Source organism: Bos javanicus, chromosome 5, assembly GCF_032452875.1.
Source record: "Bos javanicus breed banteng chromosome 5, ARS-OSU_banteng_1.0, whole genome shotgun sequence".
Lineage (NCBI taxonomy): Eukaryota > Metazoa > Chordata > Mammalia > Artiodactyla > Bovidae > Bos > Bos javanicus.
Window position 1 is genome coordinate 68,985,751 of NC_083872.1, and position 17,413 is coordinate 69,003,163.

At 38.1% G+C, this 17,413-nt stretch overlaps 1 protein-coding gene across 14 annotated transcripts in view; it reads right to left on the reverse strand.

The window, feature by feature from the left end:
- The window catches only part of SLC41A2 (solute carrier family 41 member 2), a 168,754-nt gene that overhangs the window by 106,617 nt on the left and 44,724 nt on the right, over positions 1-17,413 (reverse strand). For 10 of the 14 annotated variants that reach the window (XM_061417158.1, XM_061417156.1, XM_061417159.1 and 7 more), the window contains one exon: positions 8,677-9,401. In XM_061417158.1, the coding sequence (XP_061273142.1) occupies positions 8,677-9,231 (555 nt within the window). In that variant the 5' untranslated portion in view covers positions 9,232-9,401. Of the gene's footprint in view, positions 1-8,676; positions 9,402-12,642; positions 12,725-16,782; positions 16,993-17,413 lie in introns of those variants that run through there. The other 4 variants (XM_061417152.1, XM_061417161.1, XM_061417153.1 and 1 more) reach the window with 3 other exon arrangements.

Genomic DNA, 17,413 nt, shown 5'->3' on the forward strand with positions numbered 1-17,413 from the left:
TCACTGGGGCTGAGCTGCCACAGGCAAAAAAAGTATTGCATCTATGCACGCAAGGTCACTTTGGTAGTGTTCGATTCTGCGACCCTGTAGACTGTGGCCTGCCAGGCTTCTCTGTCAGAGAGGGCGGTTCTCCAGGCAAGAATACTGGAGCATATTGGCCAATACTGGCTGCCATACCCTTCTAGAGCACTATATTTCCTGCTGCCCTAGCCGCCAACTCCCCTGAGTATCTGGTGCTGCCAGAACCCCTGCAACCCAAGCAGCTGCACCAGCTCCACACCTGGCCCTCAGAGGGGCAAACCCAAGTCTTCCAGGGTAGCCTCAGGAGCAAACCCCAGGGGACGACCCACATGCAGAGGTGGAAATAAAACCACCTCAGTTTCAATTTCAATAAAATTGAAACACAGGGGCAGTGTGACTAAGGAAGAAGACCCCAAACCTTCCACCAGCTGTACAAGCTACAGATTAAATCCACACAATCAACTAGGCAGACTCTGTGTCTATGGAATATATAAAAGGTCATTAAGTGCTCCCACAAAAGAAAACGCACTAATTCTGATAGCTGTGGATATTGGAGGCAAGAACACAGAGTAGGACCAGAATAGAATCCGAGCTGCCCCCATAACAGGTCCAGAAATCAGCACAGTGTTGGAGGGCATCCTAGGGAGGTGAGGTGGACTGTGACTCCCAGCGAGGGAAAGGACTCGGACAGCAGTGACTCGAGAAAAACATCTATTAAATTCTTATGTTTTGACTTGTTCTTTAGATTCTTTTGGATTTTTTTTCTTTTTTTTCCCTTTATCCTCCCTCTGTTGTAACTGTTGATTTTATTGGCACTATGAATCTAATTAAGCTTTTGAGCTTTTTTTTTCTTTTTTGTTTTTCTCAGTCACATTTTTTTATTGTTGTTATAAACTTCTGCCTGTACATTGGGCTTTTGCACTTCTGGGGAGTTTTCCTTTTTTTTTCTTTTTTCGTTTTATTTTTAATTTTTAAACCTATTATTATTTTTCTACATTTATTCCTTTGTTTGCTTTTCCTGCTGTTCTTTTCCCCTTGCAGTTAATCTTTAATGTATATAAATCTTCTTTATCTACCTCTATTTAACTTTACATATCTATTCTTTCTTTCTTTTCTTTCTTTCCTTTCCTCTCAACATATTTGTTAGTTTTATTTTCACTGCTTTATTCCCCAATTGGCATCTTGCTTTAGTTTTGTTTTCCAGTTTCTGCTTTAGTTAGTTCTATTCTGGTAGACATAATTTTTGGTTTCCTTTGTTTGCTGGGTCAATTTATTGTATTTTATTTTTGTTGGACTGTGTTTGATTTTGTTTATGGGTGTATACGTATATGTATATATTCAGTCACACTTTTTATTGCTGTTATAAACCTCTGCCTTTACGTTGGGCTTTTGAGATATCTGAAGTTTTCCTTTTTTCTTTTTCTTCCAGTATTTTTTTCTTTCTCTTTTTTATAATTTTAATTTTTTTAAACCTATTATATTTTTTCTACATTTATTCCTTTGTTTGCCTTCCCTACTGTTCTTTTCCCCTTACAGTTCATCTTTAATGTACATAAATTTTTTTCATCTACCTCTATTTAACTTTGCATATCTATTCTTTCTTTCTTTTCTTTCTTTCCTTTCCTCTCAACATATTTGTTAGTTTTGCTTTCATTGCTTTAGTTTTGTTTTCTACTTGTGCTTTTGTTAGTTTTATTCTTAACTGGTAAATACAATTTTTGATTTCCTTTGTTTGCTGGGTCAATCTATTGCTTTATTTTTGTTGGACTGTTTTGAATTTGCTCATGGGTGTATATGTATATGTTTATATTCCATTATTTTAGTTGTTATTTGCCTGATTTTGTAACTGCCATTTGTCTGGGGTTCATCTTTGGTTTCATGGTTTTGGATATTTGTTTTAATCTCACTTAATGCGATAACAAACCACTTGTGGAATCTTCATTCCTGATCAGAGATCAAGCTCTGAGCCATTGGAGTGGGAGCACTGACTCCAAGACCCTAGACTACCAAAGAACTAACCCTAGGGAGTATCAAATAGTGAGAACACACAAAGGAAACCACTTGAATACAAGACCTGGCATCACCCAACCACCAGTAGCACCCTGTGCAGGATGCCTCATCTCACGGACAGGATTACCACCTGACTCAGCCTTGCCCATCAGAGGAAAAACAAACAAAAAACTCAGCACAAATCTCAACCTATACAAAGCTAACACAAATGACTGGACCAAACTTAGGAGGGCAGAAACCAAAAGGAAGAAAGAATTCAACCTTGAAGCCTGGGAATAGGAGACCTCAAACACAATAAGTTTAAAAAAAAAATAATGAAAAGGCAAAGAAATACCAAATAAATGAAGGAACAAACTAGAAACACAGAAGCAAATCAATGAAGAGGAAATAGGCAAACTACCTGAAAAAGAATGTGTTATAATGATAGTAAAGATGATCAGAAATCTTGAAAACAAAATGGAGAAAATGTGCAAGAATCAATTAACAAAGACCTAGAAGAATTAAGGAATAAACATGTAGAGACAACACAATTGCTGAAATTAAAACTACTCTAAAAGGAATCAACAGCAGAATATCTGAAGCAGAAGAACGAATCACTGAGCTGGAAGGTAAAATGGCGGAAGTAACTTCTGAAGAGCAGAATAAAGTAAAAAGAATGAAAAGAACTGCGGATAGTCTCAGAGACCTCTGGGACAATATCAAACACACCAACATTTGAATTATAGGGGTCCCAGAAGAAGAAGAGAAAAAGAAAGGGTATGAGAAAATTTTTGAAGAGATTATAGTTGAAATTTTCCCTAACATGGAAAAGGAAATAGTCAATCAAGTCCAAGAGGCACAGAGTCCCATACAGGATAAACCCAAGGAGAAACATGCCAAGACACATACTAATCAAACTAACAAAGACTAAACACAAAGAAAGAATATTAAAAGCAGCAAAGGAAAAACAACAAGTAACATACAAGGGAAACCCCATATGCTTAACAGCTGATCTTTCAGCAGAAACTCTGCAGGCCCGAAGGGAATGGCAGTATATATTTAAAGTACTGAAAGGGAAAAATCTACAACCAAGATTACTGTGCCTGGCAAGAATCTCATTCAAAATTGATGGAGAAATAAAAAGCTTTTCAGATAAGCAAAAGTTAAGAGAATTCAGTACCACCAAACCAGCTTTACAACAAATGTTAAAGGGACTTATACAATCAAGAAATACAAGAAAAGAGAACGGAACTACAAAATCAACCCCAAACAATTAAGAAAATGACAATAGGAACATATATATCAATAATTACTTAGAATGTAAATGGATTAAATGCTCCAACCAAAAGACACAGACAGGCTGAATGAATACAAAAAAAAGACCCATATATATGCTGTCTACAAGAAACCCACTTCAGACCTAAAGACACACATAGACTGAAAGTGAGAGGATGGAAAAATATATTCCACACAAAAGGGAAGCAAAAGAAAGCTGGAGTAGCAATCCTCATATTAGACAAAATAGACCTTAAAATAAAGTAGATTATAAGAGATAAGGAAGGACACCACATAATGATCAAGGGATCAATCCAAGAGGAAGACATAGCTGTAAATATCTATGCACCCAACACAGAAGCACCTCAATACATAAGACAAACACTAACAGACATAAAAGGAGAAACTGACAGTAACACAATAATAGTAGGAGACTTTAACACCCCACTCACAACACTGGACAGGTCATCAAAACAGAAAATTAATAAGGAAACACAAGTCTTAAATGATACATTAGATGAGATGATCTCATTGATATCTTCAGGACATTCCATCCAAATACAGAAGAATACACCTTCTTCTCAAGTGCACATGGAACATTCTCCAGGATAGACCACATCTTGGGTCACAAATCAAATCTCAGTAAATTTAAGAAAACTGAAATCATATCAAGCATCTTCTCTGGCCACAATGCTATGAGACTAGATATTAATTACAAGGAAAAAACTGTAAGAAACACAAATACATGGAGATTAAACAATATATTTCTAAATAACCAAAAGGTTACTGAAGAAATCAAATCGGAAATAAAAAGATTTCTAGAAACAAATGACAATGAAAACATGACAACTCAAAACCTATGGGATGCAGCAAAAGCAGTTCTAAGCAGGAAGTTTATAGCAATACAATTCTACCTCAAGAAACAAGAAAAACATCGAATAGACAACCTAACTTTACACCCAAAATAACTGGAAAAAGAAGAACAAAAAACCCCAACATTAGTAGAAGGAAAAAAATCATAAAGATCTGAGCAGAAATAAATGAAAAAGAAATAAAAGAAACAATAGTAAAGATTAATAAAACTAAAAGTTGGTTCTTTGAGAAGATAAACAAAATTGACAAACCTTTAGCCAGACTCATCAAGGAAAAAAAGAGAGAAGACTCAAATCATCAAAATCAGAAATGAAAAAGGAGAGGTTACAACAGACAATGCAGAAATACAAAGGATTATAAGAGACTATTATGAACAACTATATGGCAATAAAATGGATAACCTGGAAGAAATGGACAGATTCTTAGAAAAGTTCAATCTTCCAAGATTGGACCAGGAAGAAATAGAAATTATGAACAACCCAATTACAAGCACTGAAATTGAGGCTGTGATCAAACATCTGCCAAAAAACAAAAGCCCAGGACCAGATAGCTTCACAGGAGAATTCTATCAAACATTTAGAGAACAGCTAATGCCTATCCCTTTAAAACTCTTTCAAAAAACTGCAGAGGAAGAACACTCCCAAACTCATTCTACGAGGCCACCATCACCCTGATACCAAAACCAGACAAAGACAACACAAAAAAAAGAAAACTACAGGCCAATATCACTGATGAACATAGATGCAAAAATTCTCAACAAAATTTTAGCAAACAGAATTCAGCAACACATCAAAAAGCTCACACACCATGATCAAGTTGGGCTTATTCCAGGAATGCAAGGATTCTTCAATATACGCAAATCAATCAATGTGATACACCATATTAACAAATTGAAAGATAAAAACCATATGATAATCTCAATAAATGCAGAAAAAGCCTTTGACAAAATTCAGCACCCATTTATGATTAAAACTCTTCAAAAAATGGGCATAGAAGGAACCTATCTCAACACAGTAAAGGCCATATAAGATAAGCCTACAGCAAACATTATTCTCAATGATGAAAAACTGAAAGCATTCCCCCTAAAATCAGAAACAAGACAAGGGTGTCCACTTTCACCACTATTATTCAACATGGTTCTGGAAGTCCTAGCCACAGCAATAAGAGAAGAAAAAGAAATAAAAGGAATCCACGCTGGAAAAGAAGAAGTAAAGCTCTCATTGTTTGCAGATGACATGATACTGTACATAGAAAATCCTAAAGATAGTATCAGAAAATTACTAGAGCTAATCAGTGAATTTAGCAGAGTTGCAGGATACAAAATCAATACACAGAAATCACTTTCATTTCTATATACTAACAATGAAAAAACAGAAAGAGAAATTAAGGAATCAATCCCATTCACCATTGCAACAAAAAAAATTAAATATCTAGGAATAAACTTACCTAAGGAAACAAAAGAACTGTACACAGAAAATTATAAGACACTGATGAAAGAAATCAAAGATGACATAAACAGATGGAGAGATATTCCATGTTCCTGGGTAGGAAGAATCAATATTGTGAAAATGACTACACTACCAAATGCAATCTACAGAATGTGATCCCTATCAAATTACCAATGGCATTTTTCACAGAACTAGAACAAAAAATTTCACAATTCATATGAAAACACAAAAGACCCCAAATAGCCAAAGCAGTCTTGAGTAAGAAGAATGAAGCTGGAGGAATCAAGCTTCCTGACTTCAGATTATACTACAAAGCTACAGTCATCAAGACAGAATGGTACTGGCACAAAAACAGAAATATAGACCAATGGAACAAGATAGAAAGCCCAGAAGTAAACCCATGCACCTATGGGTACCTTATTTTTGACAAAGGAGGCAAGAATATACAATGGGGCAAAGACAGCCTCTTCAATAAACGGTGCTTGGAAAACTGGGCAGCTACAAGTAAAAGAATGAAATGAGAACACTTCCTAACACCATACCATACACAAAGATGAACTCAAAATGGACTAAAGACCTAAATGTAAGACCAGAAACTACAACACTCTTAGAGGAAAACATAGGCAGAACACTCGATGACATAAATCAAAGCAAGATCCTCTATGACCCACCTCCTCGAGTAACGCAAATAAAAACAAAAGTAAACAAGTGGGACCTGATTAAACTTAAAAAGCTTTTTCACAGCAAAGGAAACTATAATCAAGGTGAAAAGACAACTCTTAGAATGGGAGAAAATAATAGCAGATGAAACAACTGATAAAGGATTAATTTCCAAAATACACAAGCAGCTCATACAACTCAATGCCAGAAAAACAAACAATCCAATCAAAAAATTGGAAAAAGACCTAAACAGACATTTCTCCAAAGAAGACATACAGAAGGCTAACAGATGCATGAAAAGATAATCAACATCACTCATTAGGGAAATGCAAATCAAAACCACAATGAGATCACTTCACACGGGTCAGAATGGCCATCATCAAAAAGTCTACAAGCAATAAATGCTGGAGAGGATGTGGAGAAAAGGGAATGCTCTTGCACTGTTGGTGGGAATGTAAATTGATACAGCCACTATGGAAGACGGTATGGAGATTTCTTAAAAAACTAGGAATAAAACCACCATATGACCCAGCAATCCCACTCCTAGGCATATACCCTGAGGAAACCAAACCTGAAAAAGACACATGTATCCCACTGTTCACTGCAGCACTATTTACAATAGCCAGAACATGGAAGCAACCTAGATGTCCATCGACAGATGAGTGGATAAAGAAGTTGTGGTACATATACACAATGGAATATTATTTGGCCATAAAAAGGAACGCATTTGAGTCAGTTCTGATGAGGTGAATGAACCTAGAACCTATTATACAGAGTGAAGTGAGTCAGAAAAAGAAAGATAAATATTGTATTCTAACGCACATATACAGAATCTAGAAAAATGAAGAATTTATTTACAAGGTGGCAATGGAGAAACCGACATAGAGAAAAGACTTATGGACGTGGGGAGAGAGGAGGAAAGGGTGAGATGTATGGAAAGAGTAATATGGAAACTTACATTACCATATGTAAAATAGATAGCCAATGGGAATTTGCGGTATGGCTCAGGAAACTCAAACAGGGGCTCTGTATCAACCTAGAGGGGTGGGATGGGGAGGGAGATGGGAGGCAGGTTCAAAAGGAAGGGGATATATGTATACCTATGGCTGATTCATGTTGAGGTTTGTCAGAAGACAACAAAACTCTGCAAAACAATTATCCTTCAATAAAATATAAATTAAAAAGAAAAAAACACCTTAAAAATGGATAAGATACAAAAAAGTAATTCATATAAGCAACATTCACCGGAAAGGTAAGAATGGCCAATAAACATATCAAAAGAGGCTAAAACATTAATAGTAATTAATGTTAATTAAAATAGGATAACATTTTCCTATCAACTGGCAAAAATGAAAAAGATCAAGAACATCAAATGTTGATAAGGGTATAGAAAAATAAAAGTACTTACATATTTCTAGAAGGACTACAAATTGGTACAAACTTTTTGAAAGGCAATTTGACAATACCTATAAAATTTTAAACACACACACCTGCTCTAATACCCAATAATCCCATTTTTAAAATCTATCTTATGAAAAAATTAGTATGAGTGTATAAAAATAAATTTGTAAGGATGTTTGTTATAGCACCAGCATAGGAGAATGAATAAGTAAATTTTGGTATATATATACATACAATGAAAATATCAAGCACTCTTTTAAAAATGCTAAATATCCTTTTTACTAATTTAGAAACATGTCCAAGATATATCAATAAGCAGTGACAATAAACTGAGAAAAATACACACAGAATTTAATTTTTATTAAAAAAAAAAAAAAAACCTCTGCACATATGCTTGTATATAGCGCAGAAAAATCACCTGCAAGTATATACAGCAAACTCTTAACAATGGTAACCTCCAGAGGGGAAGAGAGTTTTGATTTGGAGATGAAGAACAGGACTCCTTATCATTTACTTAATACTCTGCATTGTTCGAGTTCATTTTAATGGACATATATTATTTTTTATTTTTAAAACAGGGACAGTGTGGGGAGGGAGGAGGGAGGAGGGTTCAGGATGGGGAACACATGTATACCTGTGGTGGATTCATTTTGATATTTGGCAAAACTAATACAATTTTGTAAAGTTTAAAAAAAAAAATAACAACAAAAAAAAACAGGGACATATTTAAATATATTGAGTTATTCATTTAGCTGATTTACCCTATTTGGGATTACTTTATATTTAATATTTTATGATGAATTATTTTATGGTCAGAATCAGACAATTCTCTTAGAATGTCGGAAAACAAACAAAAGATACCTAGAAAGAGCAGATCCTCCACCAGTCTGCATCAGTTCATTTTAACTAAGGGATAAATTTAAACTAAATATAATGTCTGAGATTAGTACCTGACACAAAGCACTTTAAACAACAAAGTCAGTGAAGTTAAACAAAGATGAGAACCTACCTGGACGATATCCAAAACCATGCCAGCTGAGACTGTTCCAAAGCCAGCTAACAAAAACGGCACAAGTATTTGCAGTGCCATGACACCACTGGATTCCTTTGGTAACTTCTGGCCTGTCTCTACAATGACATCTTCATCAGCATCACTAGACGCATCATCATCTTGTAACATGGCTGTAGTTTCTGAAGCCTCCCTTCCATCACAGTAATTGTAGTTGGCATAGTCATCATACTTTTGGCTACAGCTTGATGGCACGTGCCCACTGTTGCCATGAAAAGACTGCTCCGAGAAATTGTGATATTCCATGTGCTGTTCGGATCTATTACTGAAAGTCTGTGCTGCAGGTGATAACCCATCTTGCCAAATGCTATTTCCTTTTTTGTGCCTGTCTTCCTGGTTTTTCTGGTATATTACTGGAACCATACTCAGCAGTAAGTTTAAAAACTTATCAGACTGAATTGTATTTAAACTTAAAGTCCAGTCCACAAAACCTCCTCCACTGCTTCGACCACCACTTGATTTATTAATAATAGATCTTCCTTTACTATTAGTCATATTGTCATTGCAAAAGACCCTGTTTGCCTTAGATCTCAAGCTTCGTGAACCAGAGCAGATGAATCAGAACCACACAAATGCTGGTGTAAATTAAGATGTTGACTTCATTGTGCAGAAAACAGCACTTCCACTAATAGAAGATGTTTAGAAGCTCCACACAGGGACTGGATCTGGAAAAATAAAATAATTTTTAAAAGTCAGAATAACTCTCTTAATACCTCATAGTTACAGATATAAAAAACACATGTTCTTAAATGAACCCTGAGGTACTGACATTATATTCTGTGGGCTTAACACATAACTGGTTTATGCCATGCAACCGCTTTGGATGCAGAAATGTAGCATACAGCTTTTTTTGGTGGCCTATTTTGGTTAAAAGTATTTATTTTTGCATACTTTATGTAATTAATACCCATATAATGCCTTCAAAGTGAAAGTTGTTCAGTCATGTCTGACTCTTTGTGACTCCATGATTGGAATTCTCCAGGCCAGAATACTGGAGTGAGTACCCTTTTCCATTCTCCAGGAGATGTCCCCAACCCAGGGATCAAACCCAGGTCTCCCACATTGCAGGAGGATTCTTTACCAGCTGAGCCACAACGGAAGCCCAAGAATAGGAAGGGGTAGCCTATCCCTTCTCCAGTGAATCTTCCCAACCCAGGAATCGATCTAAGGTCTCCTGCATTGCAGACGGATTCTTTACCAACTGAACTATCAGGGAAGCCCTTCAAATGTCTTCAATGTTTCTGCAATTCTACAAAAGAAAAATTTATTAAAGTAATGGCTTCCATTACTTATACTGAAGTCTCAGAATTAAATTGCTACCACCCTTTACATATATCAGCACAACAAGGTAAAGTATATGACACTATATTTTAAATATATTAAATAATATCTATTACTTTATCTCCAACTTAATACAGTATACATCTTGCTATTAAAATATGAAGAAACAATGATAATGTTTGCCATGAAATTACTTGATAAATATCCTAAATAGTGTACATGGTATTTATTTCACATGTAAAAGTATGTTGATCTTATATCTGTAGTTCCAACAACAATAAAAAATCATTATAGTTGATTTAGGGATATAATAATGTTACCTAAGAAACAACAAATGAAAAGGGATTACAAAATCACTTAATCCTATTTTGCAAGTCAACCAAAAGAAAGCTTTTAATGCCCTTCTCAAAGTTAGCTCTGACCTTCAACCTCAGAGTAGGCTCCTGATTGGCTAGTCAGTGATGAGATTCTCTCTCTGAAGATGTTAAACTAGAGACACATAGTGTAAGCTTTCAATCCTAAAGGAAATCAGTCCTGAATATTCACTGGAAGGACTGATGCTGAGGCTGAAACTTCAATACTTTGGCCACCTGATGCAAAAATCTGACTCATTGGAAAAGACCCTGATGCTGAGAAAGACTGAAGATGGGAGGAGAAGGGGATTATAGAGGATGAGATGGTTGGATGGCATCAGCGACTTGATGGACATGAGTTTGAGCAAGCTCCGGGAGCTGGTGATGGACAGTGAAGCCTGGCGTGCTGCAGTCCATGGGGTCATGACTCATGGGGTCAAGAGTCGGATGCTGTTGAACAACTGAACTAAAGTATAAGCTAGTTTGAGAGTGCCAGACACTGAAGTTGTGAGGTCATATATCACCTGCCCAGGTAAAGAGTCTCTTTGGACAGCTGCCACCAAGGTACAGAGGTTTTCAAAGTTATTAGAGTGGGCCTAAGGCTGCAGGTGTTTCTCAGAACACCCAGCCCTATCTTACACTTCCAAGAGCATTCAAGATCAACTAATTAGCCCTGATTTCATAAGGGACAGATAGCCCCACTGCCTAACTGGAGACTGTTCACCAACCAAACTAGACTAAGAACTGTTGCTGCTATACTGCTGCTTTTAATGAAAACTATTCTATTCTTCAATATTTGTTTTCAACTTCTTAGAATGGCAATCTCCTCTCCTTGGATAGGAAGATCAATGGCAAGAAATGGCAAAGGGAAAAAAGAGAAGGGGCTATGTCAGGGGAAAGTGGATGCTAGGGCCTGGGTTCATCTACTTCATCATTCACTCACTTGCTTTCTCTTGTGATTACAGACGGGTCTGGCAATTCCTGCGAGGGAAAAGTCTCAACATGTAGATTCTAGGACTCTAGACCTACTGGCTGAGAATATGTTTGAGGCATAGAAATCTTTTTTTTTTTTTTTTTTTTACACTCCCCAAGTGATTACAGTACAGACATTCTGTGGACTTGCAGAGAACCCAATGAGATGAAGTACTAGTTGCCATTTTTGCCACTGGCAGGTAGATCAGTATACAAACTCAGTGTTTAAAGAAAATCAAATGAACAGAAACAATGTCCAGAATGAAGCAAAGAAGAAAGCAAGCAATCCAGAGAGGAGAACAGAATGGCTCCTTGAGGCCCTTCCATGTAAGAAGAGGCTCAGCTGTATGTCTGAAACTTAGGAGACTGCCAGCAGCCTTACATGAGTCAGACTGAGTGGGTTTCTGTTCCTTAAATCAATTTGCCTCCTTTTAAACAGTGAGCACTTCACTGCCCCGAAGAGATCTCTAATCAAACAAAAAACAGAACAAACTTTTAAGACAGTATATTCCACTAAAGGGCCAGTGATGGACATAGGCAATTTCTTCTTCCTCTTGAAGCAGAATTATAAAGTAATCAAACTAGAAATGCAGAGAAATGTAGATGACAGTATGTATACTACCATTCAGTCAGCATTCACCTCAAAATGCATGGTCAGGAAACTTGACCAACTAACCCTAAATAGAAAAATGGAGGTAAGAAAAAAGGGGGAGGGAGGAATTTTCCAGAAAGTTATCTCTCTTAGAATACCTGCAGGGCATGGCTAAGCATAGAGTCTACACTGAGTTGGCCAGCGGGATCCAGATGCATCCAGCTCACACACTTTTGCTCCTGGTATTCTTTCTCCAGGGAAGCTATGAAGAAAGTGAGATGGCGACACAGATATTCAACCGGGCCCAGTGGGCACAGACCAGGCAGAACTTAGGGGTAAATTTAAAGCAATGCCTCCTGGAAAAAGGAAGCCACAGGTGTGGAGTCTCGTGTTGGATTTCAACCCCTCTCCCTCTCCTCAGCAAGCACCTCATGCACTGCAGAACGTGCACAACTTTACACACACACTGGGCAGCTGAGTGAAACAGTAAACCACACTTAAAGGGCACAAAAAACACGTGCTTTTGTTGTTGTTTCCTCGGCATCTTTTCCCAATTTTTCAGCTTATAGTAGCTCCATTTCCCATGTGAAATCACACTTGCCTCGTCTATGAGGCTCCGGTGTGCCCAGTAATCAAACTTCCCTGACCTCCAGACCACATGACAACTGCCTGGGGCAGGCCTGAGTCCTACCCTGGAATTTCACATACTTGTTGCCTTACTATTTCCTGAATGGCTGACGGATGCCAACAAAAGAGGCACTACTCCTTCTTCAGTGATTTTACCTTGTGGTGGAGAGGAAAAACAATCAGGTGAGCCAGTAAGTAAAGGAGATAATTTGTGATAAAGGTAATGAAGGAAACAGTTGATAGAGCAAAGACGGAATGACGTACAGGGCCACTTCAGAGGCGGAGGCCTCTGGAAGAGTGTTTTCTCAGGACCTCCCTGGTGGTCCGGTGGCTAAAACTCTGCACTCTCAGTGCAGGGGCCTGGGTTCAATCCCTCGTCAGGGAACTAGATCCCACATGCTGCAACCAAAGATCCCGCATGCCGAAACTAAGACCCAGTGCAGCCAAATGAATAAATTAATTCTTTTTAAAAAGAGTGTTTTCTCACTTCCTTTTTGAATGGGAAAATTCTGAGGTTTGTCACTATATTTTTATCCTCCAAAAACTCCCTCCACCACCACCACCACCACCATTTACACTTGGAGGAAAGCTCATCCATCCACAGAAACAGAGAATCACAGCTAGGAGATGTTGAGAGGGTTCTGATAACACTACATGATTAGGATATCTCATTTATTTAAAGCCCATTCCATCCCAGTTCTCCCCAATTTTATGGGCCACTAAATCTCCATTGCTTAAGCTAGGCTAAGCGGTGCTTGTGTCCTAACATCTGTTTGTAAAACAATGCAATCTGGAAGTACTAAGAATTATCTTGCTACAAGTGTATACCATAGACCATATACCACAATCTAGCACTGAGGAAAATGTGCTCATTTTTATTTATCCTTCATTTTACCCAGCTAATGAGTGATCAGTTAGTCTAATGCTTGCATACTGACAAGGTCTATAAAGATCTATTATCTCCCTTAAAGATTTCTTGAATTTTCTTCCTTTAAAGAACTCACTTAGAAACTCGTTGAATAATGACTACAATCAAATTACTTTGAAGTTGATTTTAAATGGGTAATGTACACATATGGCACTAAATAAAAACCAGTTGGGTTGCTCTATATTGCTCTTCATCCATAAATGAGTAAAAATTACTAAAAAGTTTAAAAATAAGTAAATAGAATTGGGCAAAATTTCTCTAGTTTTACGTGCTGTAAGTGAAAGAATATCAGTGGAGATATTTATGGGTCACAGGTTCAATCACTGGGTTGGAAAGATCCCCTGGAGTAGGAAATGGCAAACCACTCCAGGATTCTTGCCCAGAAAACCCTATGAACAAAGGAGCCTATGGGACTGTAGCCCCCCAGTCCCCCATCACTTTTTGTGATGGAATCTCAAAAAGTCGGACACAACTGAGCAACTGAGCACAGGACACAGCAGCAGCAGCATCACCTGGATGGTTATGAGAAACGCAGGATCTCAGTTCCCAAGCATAACCCAACCTACGGAATCACAACCTTGCTTACAGTATTAATACCATCTCCATGTGCTTTGCTTCCCTGGTAGTTCAGTCGATAAAGAATCTGATAACAATTTGGAAGACCTGGGTTCAATTTCTGGGTTGGGAAGACCCCCTGGAGAAGGGCATGGCAGCCCACTCACTCCAGTATTCTTGCCTGGAGAATGCCGTGGACAGAGGAGCCTGGCAAGCTACAGTCCACGGGTTCTCAAAGAGTAGGACATGACTGAACGACTAAAATACAAACCATGTGCTGTATGTAAACATGGAAGTTTAAGAAGCACCTCCCTGAACATCCAAGAGAATTTGATTTATACACATTAGACTAAAAATTAGATGTTGTCACACTTTCAGATGTGACCAAAGACCTGAGTACTGGTAACACATACACCACCACTAGTGGGAGTGGAAACTGCACAACCACTTTGGAAAACAATGTGGTCTGATCTACTAAAACTGAAGACACGTACGTGCCACAAACCAACAATTCCACACCTAAGTCCATACCCTGAAGCAACTCTTGCTTTGTACACAGAAGACACATGAAAACCTTAGCAACATTTTCACATTAGCAAAAAAAGAAAAGAAAAAACTAGAATTAACACAGTAAAAGATAAATCGTGGGATATTCACACAATGGAATCTATGAAGGAGGGGATTATAAGTAAGCACAAATTTCAAGAGAATGCTTACATTTGTGAAAGTAGTACAAAAACCACCCAGGGAGCTCCAAAGGTAGTGGTTATATTTTTAAGGCTGGGTAGTAGATACCTAAATGTTTATTATTGTTCTTTAGTTCAGTTCAGTCACTCAGTTGTATCTGACTCTTTGTGACCCCATGGACTGCAGCACGCCAGGCTTCCCTGTTCATTACCAACTCCCGGAGCTTGCTCAAACTCATGTCCATTGAGTCGCTGATGCTATCCAACCATCTCATCCTCTATCGATCCCTTCTCCCGCCTTCAATCTTTCCCAGCATCAGGGTCTTTTCCAATAAGGCAGTTTTTCGCATCAGGTAGCCAAAGTACTGGAGTTTCAGCTTCAGCATCAGTCCTTCCAATGAATATTCAGGACTGATATCCTTTAGGATTGACTGGTTTGATCTCCCTGCCGTCCAAGGGACTCTTAAGAGTCTTCTCCAACACCACAGTTCAAAAGCATCAATTCTTCAGCGCTCAGCTTTCTTTATAGTCCAACTCTCACATCCATACCTGACTACTGTATGGATGTAGGACATAGCTACATGCAAAAAACCATAGCTTTGACGAGACAGATCTTTGTTGGCAAGTAATCTCTCTACTTTTTAATATGCTGTCTAGGTTGGTCATAGCTTTTCTTCCAAGGAGCAAGCGTTTAATTTCATGGCTACAGTCACCATCTGCAGTGATTTTGAAGCCACATAAAATAAAGTCTCTCACTGTTTCCACTGTTCCCCCATCTATTTGCCATGAAGTGATGGGACTGGATGCCATGATCTTAGTTTTCTGAATGTTGAGTTTTAAGCCAACTTTTTCACTCTCCTCTTTCACTTTCATCAAGAGGTTCTTTCATTCATCTTCGCTTTCTGCCATAAGGGTAATGTCATCTGCATATCTGAGGTTATTGGTATTTCTCCCAGCAATCTTGATTCCAGCTTGTGCTTCACCCAGCCTGGCACTTCTCATGATGTACTCTGCATATAAGTTAAATAAGCAGGGTGACAATATACAGCCTTGAATCCTCCTTTCCCGATTTGGAACCAGTCTGTTGTTCCATGTCCAGTTCTAACTGTTGCTTCTTGACCTGCATAAAGGTTTCTTATCTCTTTAAGAATTTTCCACAGTTTGTTGTGATCCACACAGTCAAAGGCTTTGGCATAGTCAGTAAAGCAGATGTTTTTCTGGAACTCTCTTGCTTTTTCAATGATCCAACAGATGTTGGCAATTTGATCTCTGGTTCCTCTGACTTTTCTAAAACCAGCTTGAACATCTAGAAGTTCACAGTTCACGTACTATTGAAGCCTGGCTTGGAGAATTTTGACGATTACTTTGCTAATGTGTGAGATGGGTGCAATAGTGCAGTAGTTTGAACATTCTTTGGCATTGCCCTTCTTGGGATTGGAATGAAAACTGATCTTTTCCAGTACTGTGGCCTCTGGTGAGTTTTCCAAATTTGCTGGCATATTGAGTTCAGCACTTTCACAGCATCATCTTTTAGGATTTTAAATAGCTCCACTGGAATTCCATCACCTCCACTAGCTTTGTTCGTAGTGTTGCTTCCTAAGGCCCACTTGACTTCGCATTCCAGGATGTCTGGCTCTAGGTGGGTGATCACACCATTGTGATTATCTGGATCGTGAAGATCTTTTTTGTATAGTTCTTCTGTGTATTCTTGCCACCTCTTCTTAATATCTTCTGTTTCTGTTAGGTCCATACCATTTCTGTCCTTTATTGTGCCCATCTTTGCATGAAATGTTCCCTTGGTATCTCTAATTTTCTTGAAGCGGTCTCTAGTCTTTCCCATTCTATTGTTTTCCTCTATTTCTTTGCATTGATCACCGAGGAAGGCTTTCTTATCTCTCCTTGCTATTCTTTGGAACTCTGCATTCAAATTTAACATTTTGATTATTTGGCATGTGTGCTTCGGTCTGAATGATTCTGTGACAGATTTTATTACTCCCCATTATTGCTTCCCTCCTGTAAGAGGACTGTCATCTCTGCCTGTTGCCAAATTACCTGCAGGAAGTATGTGAAGATTACACTGCCTCATCTCTACTGACATCAAGTCTGGGCAGACTCAGGAAGCAACAACATCTACAAACAGAAGCAGTTCAACTCTGCCATCTTTTCCCTCCGTCATGGGAACGACATGTCCAAGGTTCAGACTGGGTCCTGGGACAAAGATAACACCCAGAGCTGCAGGTACTGAAGCTCATCTGCAGCAACCTACGGGCAACATGTAGGAGGAGAGAAAGAAAGCTTTGCTGCTGAAAGCCACCGAGGGTTCAGGATTGTTTACTACCACAGCAAGATTTAATGAAAACTAAACTCAAAAGCAGGCATCTTAAAAAAGAATCTGACCCAAATATTCCCATCTATTTTAGTTTAATAGAGTCTCTCTGATATACTGAGCATGTAAGGATTCCATCTATGGTTAAAGAGCTTTAAAAGAGTGTTTTCCAAATATTTAGATCTCGTTAACCACACTTCCCCTCAAATTTTATCAAGTTAACAATGATTTTTCCTTTAATATATAAGTGCACATTTTAACACCAAACAAGTAGAAAGGACAGACTCTTAGACTAAAAGCCTTTCCATCGAATACATTTAGATTTATTAAGAACTCACTCCTTGCTTCCTGTGGAAG